This window comes from Zootoca vivipara, chromosome 16 (genome assembly GCF_965207765.1).
Source record: "Zootoca vivipara chromosome 16, rZooViv2.hap1.1, whole genome shotgun sequence".
NCBI classification, from domain to species: Eukaryota; Metazoa; Chordata; class Lepidosauria; order Squamata; family Lacertidae; genus Zootoca; species Zootoca vivipara.
In genome coordinates this window covers 32,735,064-32,762,165 of record NC_142599.1, presented here as the reverse complement: position 1 = coordinate 32,762,165, position 27,102 = coordinate 32,735,064, and the positions used below count along the sequence as shown (strand labels likewise).

Below are 27,102 nucleotides of genomic sequence, written 5' to 3'. Positions count from 1 at the left end.
CCTGCATGTCTGTATTTGCTCCTCTCATTTCACACCTCTTCTGGTTCTGGGAGACCGGAGGGGAGGGGAGCTTATCGCAGCAGGAGGGGGAGACACCTGTGACTCTTCACCACCAAGATCCTCTCTGCTCCTTGATCTCCTTCCTCTCCTGCTTCAGCTTCCGCCTCTGATTCTGGGCTTGTTGCCTCTTCAGTATCTAACACCTCCTGTTCTCACCCATCGTTGTCTCACCACCACTCCCCGGGCTCCGAGCCTTCTTCTCCTGGGGGTTCCCCAGCTGGTTACTCCCACCATTCCTCTGCGCCCCAATCAGTCCATGACACCTGGTCTCTCCTGGTACCTGGCACTCTTACCGCTATGTCACACTGACATAGAGATACAAAAGTGGGTGTTCGGGGGTGGGTGGGTGGGTGGGCGTATGAATGACTGCCTGGCAAGGAGCTGCAAAAGGAGCAGCCCTCTGCGCTTACGAGGGTCGGGTGTGTGCAGGGAGGCTAATTAGAAAGCTCTAATTACCAATTAGCAAGGAGAGAGGGGTGGTGTTGGCTGTTTTATCTCCCTAGCCTGCCAGTAGCTGACACCCAGCCGTTTCCCTCCTGCGCAGACCCAGCTGGGAGACAGCCGCCTCAGCCCAGACATCGGCTACGTGGTCCTGACCACTCTGTGCCCTGCCCTGCGAGCCCTGGTGGGAGACGGCCTGAAACCCTTTCAGAAAGATGTCATCACGGGTCAGAGACCCAGTTCCCCGTGGAGCGTTGTGGAAGCCTCAGCCAAGCCAGGTAGGAAGGAGGCGTCAGATAGGCAGGAGGTGGGTTTGTTTGGTGGTAGTTTTCTTTTTTTTTTAAAAAAAAATCTTGATTCTGCACCCCAAAAGGCCACATTTTGCAGAGCTTCCTGGTTAAAGCCGGTAGGATAAATCTGCTTATTTGCATAACTGGTTGGTTGTTAGTACTCTAATGTTGCTAATATTGTTTTGTGGATTGTGAGTGCTATAGTACAGTGCTTTGTGAATCTTTTGCTGTGGTTGTGCCCTTTAGCTTATCTTTTCAGTTCTTTCATTTAGCCATTTATAGAAGGTGGTTGCTTTATTGCTGATATGTAGAATCGTAAAGGTGGAAGGGACCTTGAGGATCATCTAGTCCAGGCATCCCCAAACTGCGGCCCTCCAGATGTTTTGGCCTACAACTCCCATGATCCCTAGCTAACAGGACCAGTGGTCAGGGTTGATGGGAATTGTAGTCCAAAACATCTGGAGGGCCGAAGTTTGGGGATGCCTGATCTAGTCCAACTCCCTGCAATGCAGGAATATGCAGCTGCCCCTTATGGGGATTGAACCTGCAACCTTGCCATTATCAGCACCACGCTCTAACCAACTGAGCAATTGTTTTACAGATGATTTGTGAATTGTTCTAGACCAGGCATCCCCAAACTGCAGCCCTCCAGATGTTTTGGCCTACACCTCCCATGATCCCTAGCTAACAGGACCAGTGGTCGGGGAATATGGGAATTGTAGTCCAAAACATCTGGAGGGCCGAAGTTTGGGGATGCCTGTTCTAGACGATTTATGTTGTAATAGTGATGTTCTATTATGCTATTGTTATATCTTGTTTGTGATCTGGTTTGTGACTCATGGGAGTGAAAAGCAGCATAGAAAGGAATGAATGAATGAATGAATGAATGAATGAATGAATGAATGAATGAATAGGTTATTCTGCCCCAGGGGACGGGATGAAAAGTGATGTTGCACGCTGAAGTTCGACCACCCCACCTAAGCAGCCTTAAGGACCATAAAGCTAACTCTGTGTACACATTTGAATCTTCTGAAATTTATGTTTTAGTTCCTTATTCCTTTATTTTTAATGTGCTTTTATACAGCTGCTTTCCTGGTTTTTTTCCGGGTGGCGTTCTTGTTTCCACGCTGTTTTGTGCGTTTGTTTCAAGCTGCACACCGCTTAGATGTTTTCCGAGACGTCAAGCGGTGGAGAAATGCTTTTAAATAAATAGAACGAAGCGCCCGCAATTAAAACAGTGGAAGCAGGAGGTTCATGTCGGGAGATTGGGGGGTGGGAGTGTGTGCTTGTCTAAACAGGCTGCGTCTCCGAGAGCCAGCGAAATAATAGAAATGGGAGATTGAGGCAGGCTCTTTCGGGCTAGGTGCACTCCTGGTCCATAAGGATTTCGCAAACTCTCGTATTTGGGGCGGTCGTGGCTTGTTCATTCATTCCTGTGGGCATTTGGGGGCAGGGGCGGGGAACTGGGATGTGGCACTAAGTGGAGGCATCTGCTGGTGTTTCTCCATCTGCTTCTCTCCCAGGCCCCCACGCTCGGTCGCTGAATGCCTTGTACTGGCGGGTATCACGCTTGGCTCCACTTCGCAGCAACCAGCAGCGCTTCCACGCTTTCATCCTGGGCCTCCTGAAGTGAGTAGAGAGGACATGGGATGGGGGAAGCTGTAGCTCATCTGCCTTACCGTACATGCATGAGGTTCCCGGTTCGACCCCCAATGGCATCTCCAGGTCAGGCTGGGAATGTCCCCTGCCTGAAACCCTGGAGAGCTTGCTGCCAGTCAGTGTGGACAATACTGACTTAGATGGACCCAAGGATATCACACGGCGCAAGGCAACTTAAAACCCAGCCCTCAAAGGCATGAGGATGAGGGTCTTGCTTTCTTTTTAAGGCCAAGGCCCATAGCACAGTGAGGGATCATTTCCTTTGCAAGCCAAAAAGTCCAGGTTTCAACCTTTGCAACCTCCCTGGGGGGAAGGATCCTGACCCAAAACCCTGGAGAGCTGCTGCCAGTCAATATTGAGCCAGGTAGACCCAAAGGTCTGACTGTACAAAGCAGCTTTCTGCAATCCTACGTTCAATGCTAAAAACCCTCCATCTTTTCCTGTTCCTCCGTAGCATGAAGCAGTTGGAACAGTGGTTTGCCAACCTGCAGCGGAACTCAGGTAAATTTGGGGCACCTCTACGACGTACTGATATTAGGCAAGTGCCTGCGCATTACTCTTTTCGGTGCCTGCTAAAACCCTTTTTTTAGTTTAAGCACACCTACCATAGAATCATAGAGTTGGGAGGTACCCCGAGGGTCATCTAGTCCAACCCCCCCTGCAATGCAGGAATCTCAACCCAGGCACGTATTTTAATATAAGCTTTTATATTTGGAACTGCAGGGGGGCAGGGAGAGGGAATGCTGGTTTTATTTAGATCTTTAAATGTTTTAGGTTCACTTGTGGGTTTTTTAAATACGCAGGAATTAGAAACTTGGTGGTGGTTCGTTTAAAGAGTGGAAAAATGGAAGCTTAATTCTGCTCCCTGGTGTCACAGCCTCTAATTTCTCCCCCACCCTGTGCTCCTGGAAAATCACAGAATTGTACATTTGGAAGGGACCCCAAGAATCACCTAGTCCAACTCCCTGCATGGCCAGCCTTTCTCAAACTGGGGTCCCCAGCTGCTGTTGGACTACAACTCCCATCATCCCTGACCACTGGTCCTGGTACCCGGGGATGATGGGAGTGGTAGTCCAACAACAAGGTTGAGACAGACTTAGAAGTATGTGTTTCTTACCTGTTCATGCCGTCTCCCGACCCCACAGAGCTGATCTCGGCGCTGTACTCGCCCACCGCTTTCCTGGTACTCAGCCAAGGCTTCTGCCGCCGCTGGGCCGACGAGCTCCTCCTGCTGCTCCAACCGCTCTCCATGCTGACCTTCCAGCTGGACCTCCTCTTCGAGCACCAGCACCTGCCCCTCAACGTCCGGCCGCCACCCCGGCGTCCCACCCCACCCACCGAGCTGCTTGCCGGTTCCCAGAAGGCTCGCGGAGGAAGCCGAGTTGCTTTGCCCAAACGCCTGCTTCCTCTCGCCGGCCTCGCGGAAGGGCCCGTGGCCCAATCCAGCCCGCTCCACGAGCCCCAGGCCGGGCCGCCTTTGCACCAGAGACTCCTGCGGTGGGGCGACCGGCTGAGCCACACCTTCCGAGGCGGCGAGGGAGCCCCCGAGGCGGAGGCGGGTGCCGAAGGGAGCTGTCAGGAGAGCGAAGAGAAGCAGCAGAGCTGGTGGGAGCAGCTGAGCCGGGCCTCGGGGGTCTACGGCGACCCCCCGAAGCAGGAGCGCTTCCCTCACACCCACTGGACCAAGCTGAGGGCGGCTCTGGGAGAAGCTGTGGAGGCGGCCCGCAGCGGGGCTGGAGAAGCTAGCGTGAGCCCCGACGTGCTCCCTCAAGCGCCCGGCGCCAGAGGAAGCAGCTCACTGGAGAGCCCAAGGCAGGCACCCCCTGCCTGCGAGGAAGGCAGCTCACCCGTAGGGGAAGCTGTAGAGAAGCCAGAGGCGACCTGCTTGCCAGATGCCCAGGAGGCAGCCGAAAAGCTTGAGGGCGCTGGAACTGCAAAGGGGAACTGGCTAGGGTGGCTCTTCGGGGCAGCCGCTCCAGGATGCGCCAACGAGGCCGATTCTCACCTATCGAAATCCAGGTAAGCGGGCAGTCAGGCTGGGGAACCTGAAGCCAGCAAGCCAAATGCGGCCCTCTGAGCCTCTCCATGTGGCCCTTGGAACTGTCCCTCAGCCCACACTCCTTCTTCCAGGGCACACCCCTCACCAGCACTGCTTGAGCATTTTCACTCGGATGAAATAGGGACTCTGATCCCTTGGGAACTAACCTTCCCGTGCAAAGGAAATATTTACATCAGTTTCTCTGCCCACTTTTGCCTCTGGCCCCCACCCACTACTTTCATGTGCCCCCCCCCCCCGGGAAGGTTGCCCTCAGAAGGGAATGTGGCCCTCAGGCTGGAAAAAGCTTCTCTGCCCCTGAGTTTAAAGCGACCTGGTCAGAAGTAGCGGCTCCAAATATATAAGGCAAGTTATTCTCGCCATCTCCTGCTTGTGATCTTGGTCATTGCCAGCGGTCAGAATTAGCCAAGTAAGCACAGACTTGTGTCCCGAAGACAGCATGGTTCTCCCTAATTTCCCCCCAGCAAACTCCTGGTTTGCCAGAAGGGACAAAGACACTGCTCTGCCTGAAAAACGGGATTCGAACCCAAGCCTTCCAGGCTCAAAGTTAGGCCAACCAAGTGCCCAACTTTCAGGCAGCATTTCCTAAATGTCTCTGTAATTAAAATTGCACCCCCAATGGCAAAAAGTGGGGTTTTTTATTGTGGGTCAAATATATTCCCTTTCCTATCCAAGCAGGCGCCCGTCAAGCTGGTTGCCGCCCACCATGAACATCCTGGCTCTGGTGATGAAGGGGGCACCGGCTGAGAAGAGCTGGCCAGAGGAATCTTGGGAAGACGTCCCACCAAGCCCACAACAGCCATACAGGTGAGCCATCCTCTCTCCGTGCCCAGGGCTGCAACAAAGTGTTGCAGCGTGAAGTGCTTCTGCCCGCCACTTTCAGGCCCGCCACTCTATTACCCCTCCCACTCTGGGTTTTCCTTAGTCCCCCCCCCCCCCCGTCCATATTCTGTGCCCACTGAGTATGCTTGGTACTCCTTGGGCTCGGAAGAAGATGCGACCTCCTTAGAATTTTCCTTTCCTTTCCTAAAAAATTATTATTACTTCTGCAAAGACTTTGGCATGGTAGAGCATGAGACTCTTGATCTCAGGGTCATGGGTTCGAGCCCCACGTTGGGCAAAAGTTTCCTGCATTGCAGGGGGTTGGACTGGATGATCCTTGAGGTCGCTTCCAACTCTACGATTCCCTGAATCTGCCAGTTCTTCTGAGCGGCCATATTGGGTACTTACAGTCTGTGTCGTCCCTCTGACTCCATCCAGGGCCGTTCGCGCTCTCTGCGACCACGCCGGGAGCAGGGACGACCACCTCAGCTTCCGCAAAGGCGATGTCTTGCGGGTCCTGGACACGGTGGACGAAGACTGGATCCAGTGTTGCCACGGAGACCGCCGAGGCCTAGTCCCCGTCGGCTACACCTCTCTCATCCTGTGAACTGCGCAGGGAGAAGATGGCAAGGCTGCGGCTGCCGTGGGGGGAAGTGGGGCACACCAAAAGGATCGCCCCACTCCTGCCTACACACAAACACACTTTATAAACGCACTGCTGAAGGAATTTCAACAAATTGACATGGACACTAAGAAGCTGAGGGTGCCTACCCCCTACCCCCCCCCCCGATTGCACCCGTTATCCTCATGGGCCCCAAAACGATGTCTGTGTTCCTCCCCCCCCCTCGGCTGTGGGTGTGGATTCTGCCACAGGGCTCCCACCGCCTCACCATTCCCTTCTTTCGAACTCTTCTCCTGCCTCTCACCTGACTTGGCCAACTGCCCTTGTGCTCTTCCTACCCCCCCCCCCGAATCACACATTTAAGCGCTTGTGCTTGCTGCTTTCCACGATCGTGTAACACACACACACTGTCCGCCAAAGTATGGTTCTCTCTCATCTGTATATTGCATATATCTGTGTAGATATACATACATATATATATATATATATATATAATATTATATATTTCATCTTTCCTGCTGCTTTTGTTTTGCCGGCGATCCTCACGTCTCTCTCCCCTCCCCACCCTGAAGCGACGTCGATCATAGAATTGGAGACTTGGACGGGACCCCTGAGGGGCATCTAGTCCAACCCCCTGCGGTATAGGTCGCCAGTCAAGTTTAATAGGGACCAGTCTGGAATGGCTGTCCCTACAGGGCCCCCCCCTCTTTAACATCCACCCAACCCATGACAGAAACGGCCCCTGCCTGAAGACGGGCACCATCCGCGCTCTCTTAAGAGAATGTGCAGAAGGGAGGGAAATAAAGGTTGTGAGAAAAGACAAGCAAAGTCACCGTGTGAGATTGAATCGCTGCAGGCTGCACGTCTCCAAAGGGTGCGGCGTGAGAAAGATTGGTTGGCAAGCGGGGGCCCCAATGAAATGTTGCAGCCCTCTCCCAGGATACTCTATTCCACCCATCCCCTTGCCATTGCTCCCAAGCCTGCATCAAGACATCTAGCATTCAGCTAGGCCAAAGGATGCATGGGCGGTTAGTGTGGGTGAGGGTTGCAATTTTAATTTGCTGGGTGGGAGGCAAGGAATAGTGTGTCTAGCTGTTATCAGGAGGTCGGGCAACACTGACCGGCATGCCTGCCCCCTTCCCCACAGTGCTGTGTGGCAAGTGGCTTTTGAAACGAGTTTCAAAGCAGGTTGCAATATGGCGTGGGCAGAATCCACACTGGCTTTGCCCAACCTTTCTGAACTGTAGTTCTGAGTTCCCCAGCTGCTACTCAAAGGAGCGGAGTCTGGTCCCTTAGGAGTGATTGGGTCACTGTCCCAGCAGCCTCTATCTGCCCTCAATCAGCTCCCATTTGCCTGCCAGTTGCTGGGGAGCAAGAGCAGGATAGAAATGATGCTCTCATGCTCTGGTTTTCCATTTCTAAATGGGGCTAGAGTCTGGCTTTTGGTTGGATCCAGCAGGGATCATTTTGCACCTAGACAGGTGGTAGGACAGAAGCCTGACCCAGGAAGTAGCTGCCTCATACTGTGCAGACTTCAGACTCTTAGTCCAGTGTTTCCCAAATTAGGGTTCCCAGCTGCTTTGGGATTACAATTCCCATCATCCTTGCTAGCTAGAGATGATGGGAGTTGTAGTCCAAAAACTGGAGACCCAAGTTTGGGAAACACTGCTTAGTCCAGATAGCTCTGTATTGCCTACGCTGACTGGCAGATGCTCTCCGGGGACCCAGAGGGGTGGGTGGGTGTGTCTTTCCTAGCCTTACTCGGATGTCGAGACCTATTTGCAAAGCAGGTGCTCTTCCGTTAAGCATCCCCAAAGTTTCAGATGGGACACTCCCAGCCCTACCTAGAGATGAAGTTGAATCTAGGACCTTCTACATTCAGATCAGATGCTTTACTGCTGCTGAGCTACAGCCCATCCCGCTTTTCCTCTCCCCTCCCAATAACCCCCTGGTGAATCAAGGCCTGCTAGCCTCCCAGCCACACCTGGCTATTCTTTCTATGCTACGAGATTTACTTTCTGGAACCTGCATCTTGCCATGTATATAGTCGGAACCGTTGGGCACCCCTTTAATAAAGATCAACCCAATTCCCCCTGCTCTAGCAGACCTAAATGCAAACATCTTGTGGTCACAGCCACTTCCAAAGCTGAGCTAGGAAGACTAAGGGGAATGGTCGCTATTTATGGGCAGGATTCAATCACACACTGGACAATCCAAGTTGTGCAATTCTAGTATGCAGGGAGGTCTTGCATAACAAATCAGCTTCCCCAAAAGTTTGGCGCTGCTTCAGTAAAGGAAGTTCAGGCAGGAACACACTGGAGAGCATGGAAGGACACACTTCTTTTGATGTTGCAGCATCCAACCTTTGGGGCAAACCAGAATGAATGTGCATTGAATAGTCAACGTCGTCTAATCTCCTTGCAAACAAATCCAGATGGAAAAGCTCAATGGATGCACTTTTAAGTACAGTATTGACATGTGTGACTGTCAAAATACCAGAACCTCCCCCTTGTGGTCATATGTTGAAACACAGCCTTCAAAAATGTGTTCTATTGTACATACTTTTATGATTCTCCTTTTGAGAAAATAAAATCCATAAAAGGCGCCACCTGTTTCCCTAATGAGAAAATATTAAAGAGGCTTGTTTGATTTCTTAATACATCAAGAAAGAAAAAAAATAAAACCCAGGGAGCGAAGACATGACAAAGGCTTAGATAAAATCTGAGCTTCATAGATGTGGCTCTCTGTACCAATTAGATTTGTATATTTAATGAAGCCAATTAAGCAAATAAAAAAGGAAGCATTTCTCCACACAAGGCCAGGGATGTGACATGAGCTATGTACCACCTACTGGCAGCTGTGTGAACTGCAACGTGACGACAACCTTACATTTTTACGTGTATAGGAAGAGATGTTTGTGTACAAAAGTGCAGAACAAGTGAAAAAGAAAAACACCAAAGCCAATGAATAGGAAACATTTTTTTTTCCATTTAATACTAGAATCTCTCAGTATTTGAGATGCAGGCCTTTTATGCAATTACATCCAATGTTAAAATTGGTAATACATAATTTACAAAGATTAACATCAAAACAATGGTCTATTTAGATATGCTCTTGTAAAAAGGAAATATCTTAGCAGCATTTCTCCTCAGCAACCACACGGCCTATCCCCATGCAGACTAAAAAGAGTTCATATCTATATTTGCAACAAATGTAGTGCTTTCCCCTCCCCTCCCCTATTTTCCTGGGCTTCCATCAGCGATCAGGTGAAACGCTGCCAGTCTCCTCAGTTAATACAAAATAAGCCACCCACCCAGAATTTTTTTAAAAAGTCAGTAATTTTCTACACCAGTAAGAAAACAAAACCAAAAACTAAAAAAAACCCTAAAACCAACAAATTCTTCGCACTTACCTAGAATTTGATTGTCTAAAAAACATTGTTTTTAGTCTTTCAACGAAAGAAAGATAAAATGGCAGAGCTAGTGTCTCGCATCAGGGCAAGCTTTTCATTATTCTTCTTTAAAAGGACTTCTCATGGTTTTTCTTTCTTTCTTTTTTTAGTGTTTAACACCATTTTGAGATGACGATTTCCCCCCCGTTTTGAACTAAATGGAGCGACTCAAAAGATTTTCAGACATGCGATTTTTTTAAAACTTTTTTTCCCCTACGACACACATGAGTATTTAATACTCAGGGTTCTCCTGTACAATGCTTCTCTACAGTAAGAAAATATTCCAAACTATTTTCTTATTTGTCTTCTCTCTTTTTTTAATAAAATATGCTTTCCCCCTCCTCTTTCCCACCCCTCTCTTGCCCCCGCCCCCACCCCAAACTTTTTTTTTTATTTAAATCGCCAGGTTAAAATTTGAATGGAATGGACCCTTTCGTTGTTGTTATTGTTCCAAATGAAGAGTAAAATAAGGATTATATAGTCAACGAGAATGTACAATCAGGACAAAGGTTGGTCCGTCGGGAAGGAACACGGAGAGAGATTGTGAGAGAGAGCTACCATATTGCTTTACAACCACACAGCAAAGGAAGGGGGGGGGAGAGAGGAAGATTTAAGATATATACAACTTGGCACATTTAAAAACGGGAGTCTTTCGTAAGGACATCTAAAACAGGACCATAATATGCATATGAACGCCAAAGAGAGACTGAGAGCAAAGCCACATTTAAAGGGCCAGTGTATGCCTAACTGCCAGCTCCCTTTGCCCGTGCATCTGCCCGTAAAGTTGCCGGTATCCAGAGGGAGTGGAACACCCCTCCCTTGGGCCTGGCACTGGACCACAGCAACTAGGGCAGCTGAACACCCTCCTGCATCAAAAGCAAGGAAACAGTTCCTTCGCTGCAGCTGACGAGAGTTAACACTTGTGTCTTTTTAATCCACCCCCTCCTTGGATTAAGGGCAGAGAGAGAGGCGGGAAGAGTAAAATACACTGTCTCTCTAAGAGACGGGACGCTTTTAAGCTGTACAGGTTTTATATTTTTTTCTTCTTTTTCTTAAAAAAAGAAAAGAAACACAAAGAGTAGTGTTAATCAGTGGATAATAGTCTACAGTTTCACAACAAATACGCGCTCAGAAAATACTGCTTGACGGTTCGTGTAGTGAAAAGTTGGGTTTTTTTGTTTGCCTTTGTCGTGACAGTTTTCCTCTCTTTTTTTGTCTTTGAAAGTTTTCACAATGCACTGGACACACAAGAACCACAGCTTATTTAATTTTTTTCTTTTTTCTTATATATATATATATATTTATATATAAAACCCAACCAAAAACACTAAAATAAGTAAAACGGGGTCAACTTGGCTTTATAAAAAATCTTCTGCAGCAAAAAAAAAGGGGGGGGAGGGAGAGAGAGAAATTAAAACCACCGTCGTTCTCCTTGACCGCCCACCGCACCCCCGCCCCGAGGTGCAGAACGCAGAACCAAGTGCTTTCATTTCAAGTCCGCGGCCTCCGTGGCGATGGGGTGCTTTCCACACAGGATGTCCGACAGCCCCCTCACGCTCAGAGCGCCACACTTCCTCTGTTGCATCTTGCGCAAAATCGAAGACCTTGCCCCCCTCCCTTTGTCTTCAGCCCCTCAGGGCCCGGACACTTCCTCATGCCATCACCTCCGCCCTCCCAAACAACTTCCGAAATCGGGCTGTTGCGCCAGCCGAAGGAGAAATGATGTGCACTGGGGAGGGTTCCTCCGGAAAGAGTGTGGTTCCGAACCGGTTCACCAATCTGCCCAACTTGTACACCCCCCTTTCCCCTCCCTCTGGCGCAGGGACGCTGGGGTGGGGAGGGTGGAGGGGGAATAAGTTAAACTAAAATTTGACCATCTTGGACAAAGAACCACAAGGTGTCCCCCCCCTTAGTACCTCAACATTGACAACAAGGCACACCCAACACCACACACATAAGACCACTGCCAGGCAGGCCGCGGGTGAAGGGGCAGGGTGGCGCACCTGCCCAACCATTTCTTCTAAGTGCTACAGAACCGTGGGGTTTTTGTGTGTGTATGTCAGTTTCCTCTTGCCCACCTGACGCCCTCAACGCACACTGCAGAGGCACAGGAAGGCGGCAAAGCCTCGTCCGTCCAAGTCCATCTCACGCACAATCCGATGGTGGAAAACTCCAGGCCGCAGCCTCTGTCCCCGGGGCACAGCGTCACTTCCTAAAGCTGCTCTCGGGAAGAACCAGAGTGCGCCGCCGCAGCTTCCTCCCAGAACCTTCCTCTAGCAGGTACGTGACATCAATGGCTGGAAGAAACACACGCAGCAAAGAAAAATAGCAGTGTGGACTTAAGAGAGCAAACGCTCTTGGAACCAAAGAAAGATGCTCTGCTACTTGGTAAAGAACCTCAGACCCAGAGGACAGACACCTCTCTACCTCAGGCCATGCCCCCCACCAGCCTTGTTCTGTACCAACTGGGTTAGCTTTTGGTATGATGATTATCTGGGCTGCTTTACTCGAGATCCGCTCTCAAAAAAGTTGGGAGCTACACATTACTAACAACCCTCTAACTTTAAAAGAGGTTCTTGGAGAGGGGAAGGGAGGGGGGAGAAGAAGGGGGGCACTCTCGCCTCTTACCATTTTTCCCTGGGATTTTCTCTAGGAGGGTGAGGAGGATGAGGTTGAGCCTCTCTCGCTGCATGTGCCTGCGTTCCTCCGGGGTGCAGGGCCGCCTGGGGATGGGGCTGCTGTCCTCCACCTTTTTCTCCACCTCGCCACTCTCCTGAGGAGGCGCCTCTTTCTCTGGCTCCTCCAGGCTGGGCGCCGGCTCGCTGGGGGCCTGGTCCTGACTCACGATCACATCTTCCATGAGCGGCAGGGGGTCCTCCTCTTGGCTCAGGTCTTTGTTCTGGGGCTTGGAACGGTCAGATTTCCAAGATGATCTGAGAAAGGAGATGTCAGTCAGCCACATGTCAGGGGGAGAACCTTCCAACATGGTCCTCCCTCCCCCCCCCCCACGGGAGGGATGCACACTGCTGCTGCAGCTTGCACTCCTGTGCTGAGGGCTCCCTGGCCTTCCTCTCTAGATCTCTGAAAGTGTCATGTTTGGGAGGCAATCACCCCACCACATACCCCAAGCCTTTCTACATAACAGGTCACAGAATCCAATCGAGAATGTGCCCTTTTCATAGAAATGAAGCGGCAGAATTCTGGGCTGCACTACTTCAGGCTCTGAGAAGTGTGTGTGTCTCAGTAGTACAGCACTCTGGGCTTTTGCATAGAAAACACTCCAAGTTCAAACCCCAATGGCATCTCCAGGTGGGGCTGGGAGAGACCCCTGCGTGAAACCTGGCAGAGCCACTGCCAGTCCTTGTGGACAATGCCAGGCTACAGGAGTCAATGGTCTCACTCCCTATAAGGCGGCAGCTGCTCCTCAGAGGAGCACCCCACTGGGGAGAGGAGCTTGGAGGAACATACACACAAACACAAACACACACCCCGTGCAGATGTGTCACTTCTGCTCCATTTGGAGCAGTGATTCCCCCCCCCCACCTCTGAGAGTGGCTGTCTCATTACTGCTCTGGGAATCCCCCCCCCCCCGTTTGCTCAAGAGCAGAGCAAACATCCTTTAAACAAGTGTAGTGAAAACATCTTTTGCTTGGCGTCAACTTGCTGCCAAGTTCCACTGGTGGCCCCGAGTTCTGGGAGTTGAGGGAATCCTGGGTTACAGTATGCCTCACTTTATCCCCACCATCCTATCAGCTTTGCAGGGGGTGGGGATTGAGGGACAAAGCCCCTCTTTCTATGATCCTGTCCCTGAGCTGCCCAGAGTCATCTCTACTGAGGGAGCAGCCCACCCCACTTGCATGCTTTCTCAGCCCCTTCTGCTAGAGGCCTTGCAGGATGCCTTCTCTGTACTGCTTAAGTGTCGCTGGCAAGCTAAGCTGCTCTTGCTCCCATCCTGCCTAACTCAAAGGAAGGCAAGGAAAGTGCCATTGGTGCTGCAGTTAAGCAACTGAGAGCAGGAGCTCCCAAAAGGACTCGTCTCTGCAGAAGCACCCACCACACTGAAGGCCCCCCCAAAAGAAGAATAAAGGGGGGGAGCCAAAAGAAGCTAAAGCGACTCACCTGCCTCCATTCCTCTTGTAGTTGTCTGGTACATAATGAGGCTGCAATGGAGGAGTAAAAGAGAACCAAGTGAACGTTCAGAGGAGGCTTAATGCTGTAAGCACAGAGAAATAGCACCTGCTTCGCTTGCAGAAGGTCCCAGGTTCAAATCCCCGGGTAGGAGACCTGCTGCCGGTCAGTGTCAACACAGCTGAACCAATCATCTGACATGGTAGAGGGAAGATTCCCATGCTCCTCTTTAATTCCACCCTATATATTCAGCAGCATGAGAGCTGGCCTCTTAAGGCTGTTTTACTTGAAGCTTAGTGTGAAAGTACGTGGAACTGAACAGCAGGGTGAAGAATGTGATTATGCTATAATGCAGGTGCTTATCAATGTGCAGTTTGCAAGAGCCTCCCTCTCTGCCACTGCAGCAAAGGAAATCAGATCTGAATTCATCTAGGAGATGGCAGCTTCCTGCAAAGGGTGGCAACTTAAGAGAGATGCTCTGATTGGAGTTCTTAACCTTATTATTCCACCCTTGTGTCCGTAGGAACAACCAGTTTGTGGTTACTGATGTTTGCTTGTAACAAATTAGATGAAAGCAGAGTTTTAACATGTGGATTAGGATTCCCCTCAATGCCAGAGAGAGAAGTCATGGAGCTGCTCACCGAGAAGTCTCTTTTCGGCGTCATCCTTTTGGGGAAGTGGTCGAAGGCGTAGGACTTGGTGCAGACTGGGTAGCGGTTCCGGTGGATCTTGTAGAAAAGGTGGGCTGACTTGTCAAGGCGGTAGTCGCAGATGTAGACGTCCTGCTCCTTCACCCCTTTTGGCCTTCCTGTAGGGAATTTCAACACAGCAAGAATTATCAGGTGAGGCAGTGTGCCAAGAATCAAAATAAGCACGACTACGGAGCTTAGCTGTTCCAAATTCCTCCTGGCAGGGCTGGAGAGGGTTTTTAAAAACCAAAGAAACTTGCCACCCTCGCAAAACTGCAGGATATTGTCTTTTTAATCCTTGTTACTGTAACTTTCCCTGAATGGAAGCAAATGATTGTTCCCGCATTTAAAAAGAAAAACAACTCCTTCTTTATTCTTACCTCCAAATGAAGGTTTAGCATGTGGAAGTGGTTAAGAATTTGGGGCCAACCCCAATTCACTTTCAGGTTAGCCACATCCAAGGGCAGGTAATTCTGCTCTGTGTGTCTGCCTGGTGAGTAGCTAAAACTGGCTCACTTAACATTCAGCACATAGATGCAGCAAAGACTGCCTGCCTCCTGCAAGTGCTGGTGGCCAGGCTAAAGCAGTGAACCTTGCACAGATACACGTATGGAAGGCCACAGCTCAGTTGCAGAGCATCTGCTTCGCATGCAGAAGGTCCCAGGTGCAATCCCTGGCATCTCCAGGTAGGGCTGACTTTTTTGCCTGAATCCTGTAGAGCTGCTGGTGCTGCCAGTCAATGCGTAGACAATGCTGCGTAAGATGCAGAAAGGAATGACTCGGCATGAGGCAGCTTTCTGTAGTCTGTGTTCTACAGGGAACGTGCTGTTGGATGAGACCCAAAGGGTCCGCATGGCCCAGCAGCTAGTTTTCTACAGAGGCCCAAGTTGACGCTCCTGGGAAGACCAGAGGCAGAGCTTGAAGGCAACAGACTGTGTCAGGGGTCGGCAAAGGCTTACAGGGCATGGGCCGGATCACTCCCGCGGAGATCCTCCATGGGCTGGGCCAGCACATTGCGACGCTGGAAATCATGCCTGTGCAGACGCGATTTCTGGCATCTGGGCATGCACAGAAGCAATTTCTGGAGTCGTGGAAGAGTCCCCGCGCTGGTTTAGCGCAGCATGTCAGGACTCACCAAGCGGGCAGCTCGGTTTGGGGGCGGCTCATGGGCCGGTTAAGCGACCCTAATGAGCTGCTTCCAGCCCACGGGCCGTAGGTTGCCAACCTCTGGGCTGTGTCTCCACCCCCTCTTCTCAGCAACTGGCATTCAGAGATCCCATTCAATCATCACAGCTATAAGCAGCTGCTGACAGAAGCTTCACAGAGGCCTATCAGCCATCTTATTTTAATGCCACCTGAGAGCCCCGATCCATCACCAGATGTGGTGGCAGAACCACTGAAATTAATGGGCATGAACAGCTTTCGCTCCACTAATTTCAACGATCCTCCTGTGAATTATAGGCTGATACCACCTGTCTGGTCCAGAATCCTCCTTCGTTGGCCTTTACCGTCAAGATTGATTTAAATGGGCGACTCTCCAGAGCTCGAAGCAGCAGGGCCAGAAAAACACTTCTCTATATTCATTTTCTCCACACTGTGTGGTTTTATAAACCTCTGATGGCGCCTCCTCCCCGACCGTTAAAAAAAATGCTTTGGATTTCCTTGTGAGGAAGACGCTCATCCTCATCTCTGCCCCAATCATTTCTTTGTTGTTCCCTAATCTCAGGGTTGTGGGTTCAAGCCCCATATTGGGCAAAAAGATTCCTGCCCTGCAGGGGGTTGGACTAGATGACTCTTAATGGTTCTATTATTCTATGGTTTGCACCTTTCCCAGTTCTTCCATCTCCTTTTTAGACAGGGCACAACCAGAACTGTGAAGGGTGTGTACAGGCTGCCGAAGGGGTATTTCAGGGCTCAAACAAGAGCCTTTAATTTACACCTGGCACTGTGTGCAGGGGAGCAGAATAGCCTGGGATTATAGGTCCCCCTGGAGAGAAAAATCAAGGTGGCTCCAGGCTGCCGGGAGCGTTGACTTGCCTTTGCAATAGGTGTAGAGATCCAGGACGCAGCAGGTGCCCACCACAGCCTCCAAGGGGATGATCTCGTACAGCGGTACTCGGAACAGCTCGTTGTGGTAGAACTTCCGGGACGGGGAGTGGTGCGTTTCATGCGGACGGAAATAGTGGTGGCCAAAGGCAAACCGTTCCTCCCTGATATAAGGGGGGGAAAGGAAGGAGGTATTTCCATTGGAGCCGAGATGACGGACCCAGTGCACCCACACGCTTCCTCCTCCTCTACAGAATTTGCTCCCTTTGGCTAGGCTGACAGCCATAAGCCCTGGGATTCCGACACAATAGGTGAGCTGAGAGGAGAGGCGGTTTGGATGCTGACGATGGCGCACTGACTCATGAGAGCCCCAGCCAAACCCAAGGTGGCCTTAATGTGAGGGAGCTTGGGCTTTATTCCTCTCCCTCCTGGTTGCCTGCAAATGAATCTGTGTTTACGGAGGAGCTTAATACGATCGCTGTTAAATATAATTAAGTTTTCAGTGTGTACTCATTGTCCCCTGTGTTACAGAGGCCTGCCAGGCCTCAGCTAGAAGTTGGGAATTGATCATTGCCATGTGGAAAAACACAATTTTACAGCAGAGATTTGGCAGGCACCCTCCTTTTCAGCTTTTAGGCATCTCTCAAAGATGTTTTTATGCTGACTGATTTAGACAGCTGTCTAAACTTTCTTGATTAGCCATTCATTTTAATGATTTGGCTTTTACAGCATTTTATGCTTTTCTGAACTTTGTTGTACACGCACCATAATATTTTGTGTAACTTGGTGGCCTCTCTCTCTCTCTCTCTCTCTCTCTCTCTCTATATATATATATATATAGGTGATGAGTGCTGAAGCTCAGACCAGCCAAGCCTAAGATTGAAGATAAAGATCTGAACTGCAGCCATTTCTCAGCGCAGTAAGAGCACACTAGAGGAGCATGACAACATCCTGTGAAGCTCTCATTGGTCTCTGGAGACAGGGCTTAGCTGAACCTCCTGTCTGCATTGGACACATCCACCAAAGGATGAGAATGATGATCATTCATCACCCAATGAATGATATCATCCAGCCCTCCAGGTCTTGCTGGCTTACAACTGCAGCTGGCTATTCTTGCTGGGGATCACGGGAGTCCAGCAACATCTGAGGTGTGTGTGTGTGTGTTATAGGTTACCCACCTCCTTAGTTTGTTCACCACAGGAAAAGAGGTGGGGAAATCTTATGGCTTTATAAGCTGCCACCACCTGCTACTTTCATGGGAGGAGGGGACGGGGATGGGAAAATTCTCCGATGACACGTTTTTGATGGGAGTACAATGTGGCTTGTCTCCCACCAAAGCTCAGTGATCGAGCTCCACTTTTTTAAAGCGAGGTGGGGACTTACTTCTCGTTCTTCCAGAGCTTTTCGATACGGAAGATGTCGAGTCTCTCTCTGTTGATGTGGGAAAGCAGGCGGTACGACTGCCGGACAGGGTGGCCGTCTGGGGTCCTTCGGCTATCTCTCATCAGGTACACGCAGTCACCTGTTGACGGGGTGGGGAAGGGTGTATCAGAGCGGCGTTTTCATACCCCAGCAGGGTGGATTTACAGAAGCCTACAGAGCCTAGGGCTTGCTGATCAGAAGGTTGGTGGTTCGAATCCCTGCAACGGGGTGAACTCCCATTGCTTGGTCCCTGCTCCTGCCAACCTAGCAGTTCGAAAGCACGTCAAAGTGCAAGTAGATAAATAGGTACCGCTACAGCGGGAAGGTAAACGGCGTTTCCGTGCGCTGCTCTGGTTCGCCAGAAGCAGCTTAGTCATGCTGGCCACATGACCTGGAAGCTGTACGCCGGCTTCCTCGGCCAGTAAAGCAAGATGAGCGCCGCAACCCCAGAGTCGTCCGCGACTGGACCTAATGGTCAGGGGTCCCTTTACCTATACCAAACTGAGTGGTGGTAGCAGAGGTGGCTCAGCAGTTGCAAGCAGGGGCTGCGTGCAAAAAGAACTGCCAGGTTCAATGAAATGGTGTCTCCAGCTAGGAAGCCGGCTGGATCAGACCAAGCCTCCGTCCAGTCTAGCATCCTGTTTCCTTTAGTGGCTAACTAGAAGCCCACAAAGCAGGAGCTGAAGGGCAATGGGTTCCCCCTGTTTGGTTTTGAACAATTAATCATCCAGAGACATCCTGCCAATGAACAGGAGTGGCCCATTTAGTCTTAGTGGCTAAGAGCTGTTGAGTGGAGCAGTCTCCCTCAGGAGGTTGTGGGCTCTCCTTCCCTGGAGGTTTTAGAGGTTGTATGGCCATCTGTCACGGATGCTTTAGTTGAGATTCCTGCACTGCAGGGGGCTGGACAAGATGACCCTTGGTGTCCCTTCTGATGCTACAATTCTGAGATTCTGATACCACTACTTTTCCACAAAAGCTGCCTAATTCCCTTCCTCCTACCCAACTACCACCACAGAGCCCCAATTTCTGAGACCGAGGAAACAACCTGCAGAGCTGCTGCCAGTCGGACCAGGTGGCCCCAGTGCTTAAGTGGCCCAGGATTTCTAACTCGCTTCATGTCTCACCTTTAATTTTGATACCCTCAATCAGTGAGCGAGGCACGCTCAAGCACCTTGAAAAACAGCAGGCGTGAGAGAGGCGATGGGTGTCCCAAAAGACCCTCTCGGCTGCCTCTTAATTAATCCAAATCCCCAGAATCAGTGCTTTGTGTTTGACGTAGTCCCTGGAGGGAGGGCACCAGGCACTCTATGCTATACTGTGAATTGTATGGAACACCTAGAAATCTTCAGCCGTGACTTCAATCCTCAGTAGTATGGATAGGATTAAGTATCTATTGTCTGGTTCAGACTAGTCTGTAATGTTCAACGCAGCTAAATTTGCAGAGAAGGCTGCTCAATTTATGTAGATTTAAGGTTTAAGGTTCCCATTTTATGTATGCTTTATTTATTGTATATGTCAAGTTTTTTATCTTTATGTATTATTTTTATGTATAGTATATGTTCCTATGCTTCTGTTTGGCTACAACCTGCGTTTTGGCTGCCTTCTTAAATTTTTTGATTATTATGAATTTTCCTCTCGCCCCCAAGGAGGTCAAGACACCCACCTTGACGTAGCAACAGATCGTCCCGTAACAGACAGATGAAGTAAACACAGCCAGGCTGGGCATAATGAGGTCGGGGGATCATAGGAACCTCCTGCGAGAAAGAAAAAGTCAAAAGGCGTTGACACAGCTTGTCGTCCTGACTATGTTTAGAAACCAAGATGAACGCAGACACAGCACTAATAAAGACTGCACACCTCCAAGGAACCCTGAGGACTGTGGTTTTGTGAAGAACACTTGAACGCTGAAGGGCTATGATTCCCAGGCTTCCTTAGAGGAGAAAGCCACTGAAACAGCGCGGCTGTGTGAAAAATAAAGAGGCCAATGGCGTGAGGGTTTCAAAGTCACCCTGTCTAGTTCTGGGCAAGCGAAGGTGGCTTACCCTATCCACTGTGCGAGGTTCACACTGCTCACACAAGTAGTGTTCGACGTCAGAGTTCACCCCCATACAGTCACAGTGCTGCCAGACCTACAGGAGAAAACAGATAGGTCAGAAAGTGTGGGAAAGGAGATCCTACCTGCCCACCCCAAAGCATCAGAAGGTGAGTTTGATTTATTTTAAAGCATTTCTGAACAGCTTAATATTTTTAAACTCAAATAATGCACCCAAAACCAGGGACACGGGTGGTGCTGTGGTCCAAACCACTAAGCCTCTTGAGCTTGCCGATCAGAAGGTTGGCAGTTCGAATCCCCGCGATGGGGTGAGCTCTGTTGCTCGGGCCTCAGGGGGCTCACCTCTGTTCTAATAGGTTCAGATTTCTCTGGCCCACCAATACCAGGCTGCTATAGAGGAGGGAATCCAGCCGTTGGTCTGGAACTTGCTTTTTGGCAGGTACAGGGGCTACGTGTGAGCAGACGTTTCTCATCTGCAGCAAGAATGTGGCCCTGTCTTGTGAGGGAGAGGAGCACAGAACCTGCCCTCACCATGCACTTGTCACACTGGATCATGAGCCCTTCATCCTTGTACAAGCCACAGATGCAGCGGATCACGTCCTCATCCTTCTCGTGCCCGCTCTCCTTCTCGCACATGGAGGTCTCGCTACTGTCCGCCTCGCTCGCCGTCTCTCCGACAATCTCATCGATCTGGGCAGCTGCCTCGTGGCGGGCATTGTAGTAGGCCTTCCGCAGCCGGCAGACGTCCCGCCCAATTGGGGATTTCCTGCCGTAGTACTTCTGAGCAGAAGACAAAAGTCCAGAAACTCAGAGCCTTTCCCACCCCCACTGAAATGCCCTTTCTGCTTCAATCTTTGCTGCCATAAAACTCTGACATAGGCGCCCCCCTCCTTCCTACCCACCAGTCCCTCCCACCTTGGGTCATTTTCTTCCAGAGCAAGCAACAAGTGGGCACTACAATGGAACATTACAGCATATCCCCAAGACCCAAGGGCGATGGCTTCTGATTCAGGATTCCATCCAGCCTCAAACAGTGGTTGTATAAGTTCACTAGGGTTAGATTGGGGGGGGGGTTTCCTCAGGAATGGGGTGGTGAAAGGGAAAAAGGACATCTCTCCTCCTCTGCCACTCCCGAGGCCCTTCCTCTACTGTGTTATTTGGTGTCGCAAGGCCTCCAGCCCAGAACTTGAGCATTTCAGAGGCAAACTGTATCCAAGGCAATTAATAAATACATCCCGACTCTCAAAGGACCAGCTGGGACCCTCTGCTAGAACCAAATGCCCTCCTCTGCCAACACAACAGCAGACTCACTTCAGTGTTGCGGAAGACCTTCAGCATGTCGCCATCAAAAGCTTCCACAGTTTTGTAGTAGCCTGTCAAGATCTGCTTCTCGATGGTGGTGAGATCAAGGGGGTCAGAGATCTTCTCATAGTAATCTGCATTTCTAAACCAGGCAGGAGTGGAAATGTGCAAGATTACTGATAAGCCCATATTTGAGGAATGACATGAAACCTATTTTGTAAAATCAGATCCCCCCCTCTCCTTCGGAGAATGCTAAAAACCTACTTTTTCTTCGGGGGAAGATTCAGCAAAGGAGTTGCAAGCAGCTGTCTGGAGGAATCTGTAACGGAAGCAGATGGATGCAGAGCAGTTGCCACAGGGGTTTTACAGTATGGCTGGTCTTGGGCATTTTTGGGAGTGGGTGGGCATTATTTGGCAGGAGAAATTATGAGGAATTATATGTGGGAATTTCCCCTAGTCCCTGACTTGCCTAAGTCACAGCTACATCACAAGCTGAAATTAAAGAGGCAATGCAATTTACCGTTTCTTAAAACGGGCCCTTGTGGCAAGTGCTGTTCGAGTTCATGGTCATCTTATGGGCTCTGCAGAGGCCACCTGGGTGGGGCCACGGCAAGATAGATGGGCCTTTTGGTCTGATCCAGCAGCCAGGCTCTACTGGTGTTCCGATGAATTTCCTCCACCTGCTGTCTACTCCCTTCCACCCTCCCTCAAATTCTGTCTACTACGTAAGGTTGCCAGACTCAATAGAGGACAGGACTTCTGTGCCTTTAATTGCCCTGCTCTCTTTTGAGTCTGGAAACCTTAAAGAGAAACCAGCAGACCCTTTGTTTAATTTCCAAGCAAAGGGTCTGCTGGTTTCTCTTTAAGGTTTCCAGACTCAAAAGAGAGCAGGGCAATTAAAGGCACAGAAGTCCTGTCCTCTATTGAGTCTGGCAACCCTACTACTACGTCTAGAGCTAGAGCCCCTTCTGCTACAGCTCTTTACAATTCAAGACTAAGGAGGTGGGAGCAGCATGTGTATCAAACACTTGACAGTCCTCATGGGTGACGGACGGAGAGACAGAGGCTGGCCACCCCACAGTTTAACAGAGCAAATGCTGCAAAAGCCAAGGAAGTGCATGGGAAGCTGCCTAATACAGGATCCGACCACGGGGTCCACCTCACTCAGTGTCACTCAGTGTCCTTCCCAGCCCCATCTGAAGATGCCGGGGATGCAAAGCCTTCCCCCAAAGTAGCTCCTGCTCTCACCCATGAGCCACTCATCACTGAAACCCTGAAATCCTGCACTCAAGCTCTCCTCCCTCTGGAAACCCAGCAACACAGGATCGTGGAGCCTGTCAAACGATCAGCTCCTGCCTCTGGCCCTCAGCCGCCATCACCTTTGTATGAGATGATCCCGTCGCAGATCTCCTTGAAGATTTGCGCGAGGCGTGCGGTCCGCGCCACTTCGATGTTCTCCTCAGCCGCAGCCAGCCGCCGTGTCCGCACTGAGCGGGAAGTCTGCAGGGCAGAGAACTGTGTCATGAAGACATCTGAAAAAGAGAGGGGAGGAAGAGATGCCTCTTTAGTTGAAGCCAGCAGCAACACAGGAAGCAACCGGCCCAATTAGTTTGGTTTTGTCCACGCTGACAGGCAGCAGCTCTCCGGGGTTTCCGTCTCTCTCAACCCTACTGGGAGGCAGCTAACAAGAGAACCTGGGACTTCCTGATCGGCTACTGAGCTACCTTCCCATTTCCCCTCCCCTGAACAACATGTACGTCTGAGGGACTTAAAAACAGGCAGCTCTCATTGTACAGAGTGGGGGCTTTGCATATATCATGCCACTGCTTGCCACTTAGTTGAATGCAATGCAAAGGGTAAAATGTGGTCGGGGCCCTGCTTGTCCAATTACTTGCAGCAAGGCAGAATCACTTTTAGGCGACTAGGAAAAGGAGGTTCAAGTTTGGTTCATTAGGTCAGAAATATCTGAGTCAGACAGGATGGCAACTTTCTGCAAGACTGATTTGAGAAAGCTTAAGGTTCATGGAATGCTGATCGCCTATCCAGGAGACACTGAGAAAGGCTGGGAGATTCACACCAGTTGCAACAGGGGCACTGACCAGATTTTATATTGCCATCATCCCGGCACATCCCATTCCAGCGGGTGTATAACGAGGCGGACTGAAGGTTGTCGCTGGCGTGCTTGACCTCCTCTTGCTTCTGCCGGATCTTCTCCCAATTGCGCACCAAGAAAACATGATGCTTCAGCACAAAATTCCTTGGGGAAATAAAGATGAGGGATGGGGAAGAGAAGAGGTGGGGGCTGAAATAAAAGGCTTTCTTTGCCTTCTCAGGTTGGCTGTGTGGGATGGCACAATGTGTGAATAATTTCACACAGTTGCTTGTTAAGTATTGTCCACAATGTATTACGTACTACTGTGCATTACCTTATATCACGTATTACTGATTATTATCAGCAATAATTATGAAATCATATATACAGGTGTATATATAGAGAGAGGGAGAGAAAATACTGCATGCATATTATTTTTGCACTGTATTTGCAAACAGTCTGCATCTGTACTGGGCCTATATTAACTGTTCTTATATATGGAATTGTTTTTAAATGTTTGCATTGCTTTTAATACATGGAACTGTTTCAATTTGTTTTTACATTTTTCTTGTTTTACGGTGGTAACTATTTCATTTTTTTTTACAAGTGTGCACTTTATTGCTGTAACCTGCCCTGGGAACTTATGAGACCTGCTGAAGCCATTTTTATTTGGGACATGGATGATGATGTGTTTCAATCTCTTTTTAGTTTACTGCTGATGCTAACAGTTTTCTAAATGTTTTTATTGATAATTTATTGTTTTTACTCATAATTTTAATACCGGTATTTCCTGTAAACCGCTTACAAGGTATCATTACAATCAAGTGGGATATACATTTTGTTAAATAAAATATATATATGATGAAGTGTGGATAAAAAAATCTAATAAATGAAGTTGCTTATGCTATTATGTTGCAAACCATCCTGTGGTAGTTTCACAGAATCAAAGAATTTCAGAGTTGGAAAGGACTCTAATGATAGGCTCTTGTTACTTTCTGATGACAAAAGGCAGGGCAGAATTTTCTTAAATTAAAATGAAATAAACTGAGCCAAAATGCAGCTTTGGGGAAGATCTAGCTCAGGCTTCCTCAACCTCGGCCCTCCAGATGTTTTGAGACTACAATTCCTATCATCCCTGACCACTGGTCCTGCTAGCTAGGGATCATGGGAGTTGTAGGCCAAAAACATCTGGAGGGCCAAGCTTGAGGAAGTCTGATCTAGCTCATTCCCCCTGCACCCAAAGTAGGGGGGGGGACTTGTTGGGAAGAGATAAGGAAATGAAGCTGCCCTTCTTCCTCACCTTTCCCTGTTGGACATGGGCTTCATTTGGAGCTGCGGTGTCAGCCGAGTCGGGGTACTCGAGCTTTCACTGGGCTCCTCAGGAACGTGACCCTTCTGTAAAACAAAACAAACCCCTCTTGAGAAGAGAATCCAAGAACACAGAAAAGCCAACTGGGAAAAGACAGTGGTTAGAATCCTGAACTTGAGTTAGGCAGGTTCAAATTCCTACTCCATGTATAGCTGAGCTGTCCAACACAGGCAAGATTATTTCCCTTTCAGAGCTTAAATGTTTATAATAAAGAAGGTGGGGAGGGTGGAAGTTAAGGTAAGTACATGAAGCAAGATGGGGCCCCCATTTTGTTCCTCTCATTCAAAACCATTATTGGAACGGGCTTGTCCATGCTGCCCCCCCCCATTACCAACAGGAGTCTAGATGGAGAAGCATGCAGAACAGGAAGCACATGTTATATGCGCATCCCATCCCACCCTCATTTTGTCAAGTCTGAAAGAGTTGCTGAAATGGGGATCACAATCATGTAGACAGAAGCATCCCAGCTGGTGAGGAAGAGAGATCCCCTACTGTGGTCAACATTCACATGAGTGAAGAGATGTCGTGGAAGGGGGAGCCCAAGTCCCCCCCCCCCGAGAGAGAGTATTACCAATAAGTTCCCTGTTCCTGCATGATTATATCAAGGTGGTCCAATGCCCTCAAGCCTCTTTTGGAGGTCATTGGCAATGTTTGATGCTCCCCAAGTCCTCACACCACCTTCCCCAAACCAGGTAACTGAGGCACTGGGCTTCAGGAAGGAGGTGTGAGGGCTCAGACAGGGTCCTAGAGACCTCCCTCCTCCTTCCCAAAGCCAAGTGTAGTGTTTACCCAGCTTCAAGAAGGCAGCATGAGGGCTGGGGCGGGGGCACCGAATTCTGGGCCTGCTCTCTCCCACCCTCCATACGCAACAAAGCAGTGTGCGGCCCATGGGTTCCATATCACAAGTACTCTTGAGGCACACTTGGTATGGAAAGTTGCATTAGATCGTTGCCACAAGTAGCAAGCAGATTTATTGAAAGAAAAGTCAAACAAACTGAGCACATGAAGTGGTCCTGCACTAGATCAGACCACTGCTACCCACTATGCTTTTTAAAATAGAAATGTCAGGCATTGAACCTGGCGCCTTCTGCACGTCAAATACGAGCTCTCAACCACGCCACCCCCTTCTGAACCAAGCGGCAACTGTAGGCATGGAGTGTGGCAAATGCCCCCCAGTGGCAAATGCCCCCCACATCTGCCTCCTGCTCTGTGCACACTCACCCTCTTCTTCAACTTGTGCTTCGATTTCCTCTTCTCTTTGGACCGGCTCAGCCTCCTTTGGGCAGTGACGGGCTGGTTGGTTTTGCTCAGAAGGCCGTTCACGCGCTGGCTCTTGCCCCCAATGATCCCTCTGCACTTCTCAAAGCCGCATTTGCAGAGTTGCTTGGAAGAGAAAGGAGACAACACCCACCTTAACACACGCCCCCTCGGCAAAGTTTGCAACCCTGACCAATAGGACCCACCAACAACTCCTGCCTGCTCATACAGTCCCATCCATTTGGTAGACACTGCAGGGCCCCACTGTATGGATGGGTTCAGGCTTGGTTGACGCCTCTGTGTTTCTGCCTCCTTTTTTATGATGGCTACTCTGTTTACTGCGCTGGAGCTACTATCTCAAATTTGTCCTTCACCCATGGAGGACAGTATATGTGGGGATCTCGTGGCCATTGTCCTGTGAGGTAAGAACCTATTATTGCATTCAAAGAAGAGATATGTCTTGTGGTGCTAGGTGTTCTAATTTGCTGGGGCTTTCAGCCTGCCCACTCTGTATATGAGCAAACTGGGGCTCCTTCTCTCAGGTGAGAAGCTTTCTGCCTTTGCTGCTGTTGGGCAAGCACCTCTGCCTCACCTTCGCCTTCCCTGACTCCACCATACCGCCTGCTCCTGGTGGGGTGAAAGTAGTAGATGGTAGGGTCAACAGCGGGGTCAATCTGGATACCTAGGGTGTCTACATCTGCTTACATGGGGTGTCTTGGTATACTGGCTGCTATAATTTGGGGGGCCCTTTTTAGGCAAGCACCCCATGATAGTCTGCAGGGTGCTGCGCTATTATTAACAGAATTTCCCAGGCGATCGAAGTGATCTCAATTAAAAATGCAGCTGTGTCCTTCTCCCCCAGGCCTTCCTGGGAGTGATGATGCAACCCTCACCTGCTTTTCCACATTGAAGGAGTGGAAGTTGTAATCATAAGTCAGCTCAGTGCCGGCAGGCATATCCTTCAATGCATACAGCCCAATCCTGTAGACACCGTTGACGGACCTGCAGGGGGAAAGGGAAGAGGATGTGCTTGCAACTCTGGACAGGGCAGGAAGGCAAAACAGCAGTCTCACCACCGCCAAGGTTTTGGAAGCGTATAATACCTCAACGGTAAACTAATGTCTAATATATATTTTTTCCAAACAGTGCTCCAGGAAAGGGGCTGGAATTGTAGCTCAGTCGGCTTGTAACCACGGCTTCCGTGTCAACAGCTTGAGTCTGATAGAACAGCAGGCATCAGTTCTTAAAAAGTTACACAGCTGTTCTTAAGATGACCAGCTGGAATAGGAGATAGTGTCCGTCTACACCCTCTAAGCTGGTTGACAGCTCTACTCAGAACTGGG

The 27,102-nt window shown here is 49.8% G+C and overlaps 2 protein-coding genes across 7 annotated transcripts in view; one reads left to right on the top strand and one right to left on the bottom strand.

Annotated features, from left to right (window-relative positions):
- RUSC1 (RUN and SH3 domain containing 1) overlaps positions 1–6,096 on the top strand; it is a 30,338-nt gene extending 24,242 nt beyond the window's left edge. For 2 of the 3 annotated variants that reach the window (XM_088660156.1, XM_088660154.1), the window contains 6 exons: positions 605–779; positions 2,315–2,420; positions 2,905–2,951; positions 3,596–4,469; positions 5,182–5,313; positions 5,767–6,096. In XM_088660156.1, coding sequence (XP_088516282.1) covers positions 605–779; positions 2,315–2,420; positions 2,905–2,951; positions 3,596–4,469; positions 5,182–5,313; positions 5,767–5,935 — 1,503 coding nt within the window. In that variant the 3' untranslated portion in view covers positions 5,936–6,096. The remainder of the gene's footprint in view (positions 1–604; positions 780–2,314; positions 2,421–2,904; positions 2,952–3,595; positions 4,470–5,181; positions 5,314–5,766) is intronic. The other variant, XM_088660155.1, reaches the window with a different exon arrangement.
- A 4,512-nt stretch (positions 6,097–10,608) lies between these two features.
- Positions 10,609–27,102, bottom strand: part of ASH1L (ASH1 like histone lysine methyltransferase) — a 74,081-nt gene continuing 57,587 nt past the window's right edge. For all 4 annotated transcript variants that reach the window (XM_060269477.2, XM_060269480.2, XM_060269479.2 and 1 more), the window contains 16 exons: positions 26,653–26,761; positions 25,724–25,885; positions 24,434–24,528; positions 23,141–23,298; positions 22,421–22,573; positions 21,306–21,360; positions 21,051–21,183; positions 20,271–20,519; positions 19,729–19,815; positions 19,350–19,440; positions 17,648–17,786; positions 16,252–16,428; positions 14,171–14,333; positions 13,521–13,561; positions 12,030–12,334; positions 10,609–11,698 (listed from right to left, as the gene is read on the bottom strand). In XM_060269477.2, coding sequence (XP_060125460.2) covers positions 11,607–11,698; positions 12,030–12,334; positions 13,521–13,561; positions 14,171–14,333; positions 16,252–16,428; positions 17,648–17,786; positions 19,350–19,440; positions 19,729–19,815; positions 20,271–20,519; positions 21,051–21,183; positions 21,306–21,360; positions 22,421–22,573; positions 23,141–23,298; positions 24,434–24,528; positions 25,724–25,885; positions 26,653–26,761 — 2,209 coding nt within the window. In that variant the 3' untranslated portion in view covers positions 10,609–11,606. The remainder of the gene's footprint in view (positions 11,699–12,029; positions 12,335–13,520; positions 13,562–14,170; positions 14,334–16,251; positions 16,429–17,647; positions 17,787–19,349; positions 19,441–19,728; positions 19,816–20,270; positions 20,520–21,050; positions 21,184–21,305; positions 21,361–22,420; positions 22,574–23,140; positions 23,299–24,433; positions 24,529–25,723; positions 25,886–26,652; positions 26,762–27,102) is intronic.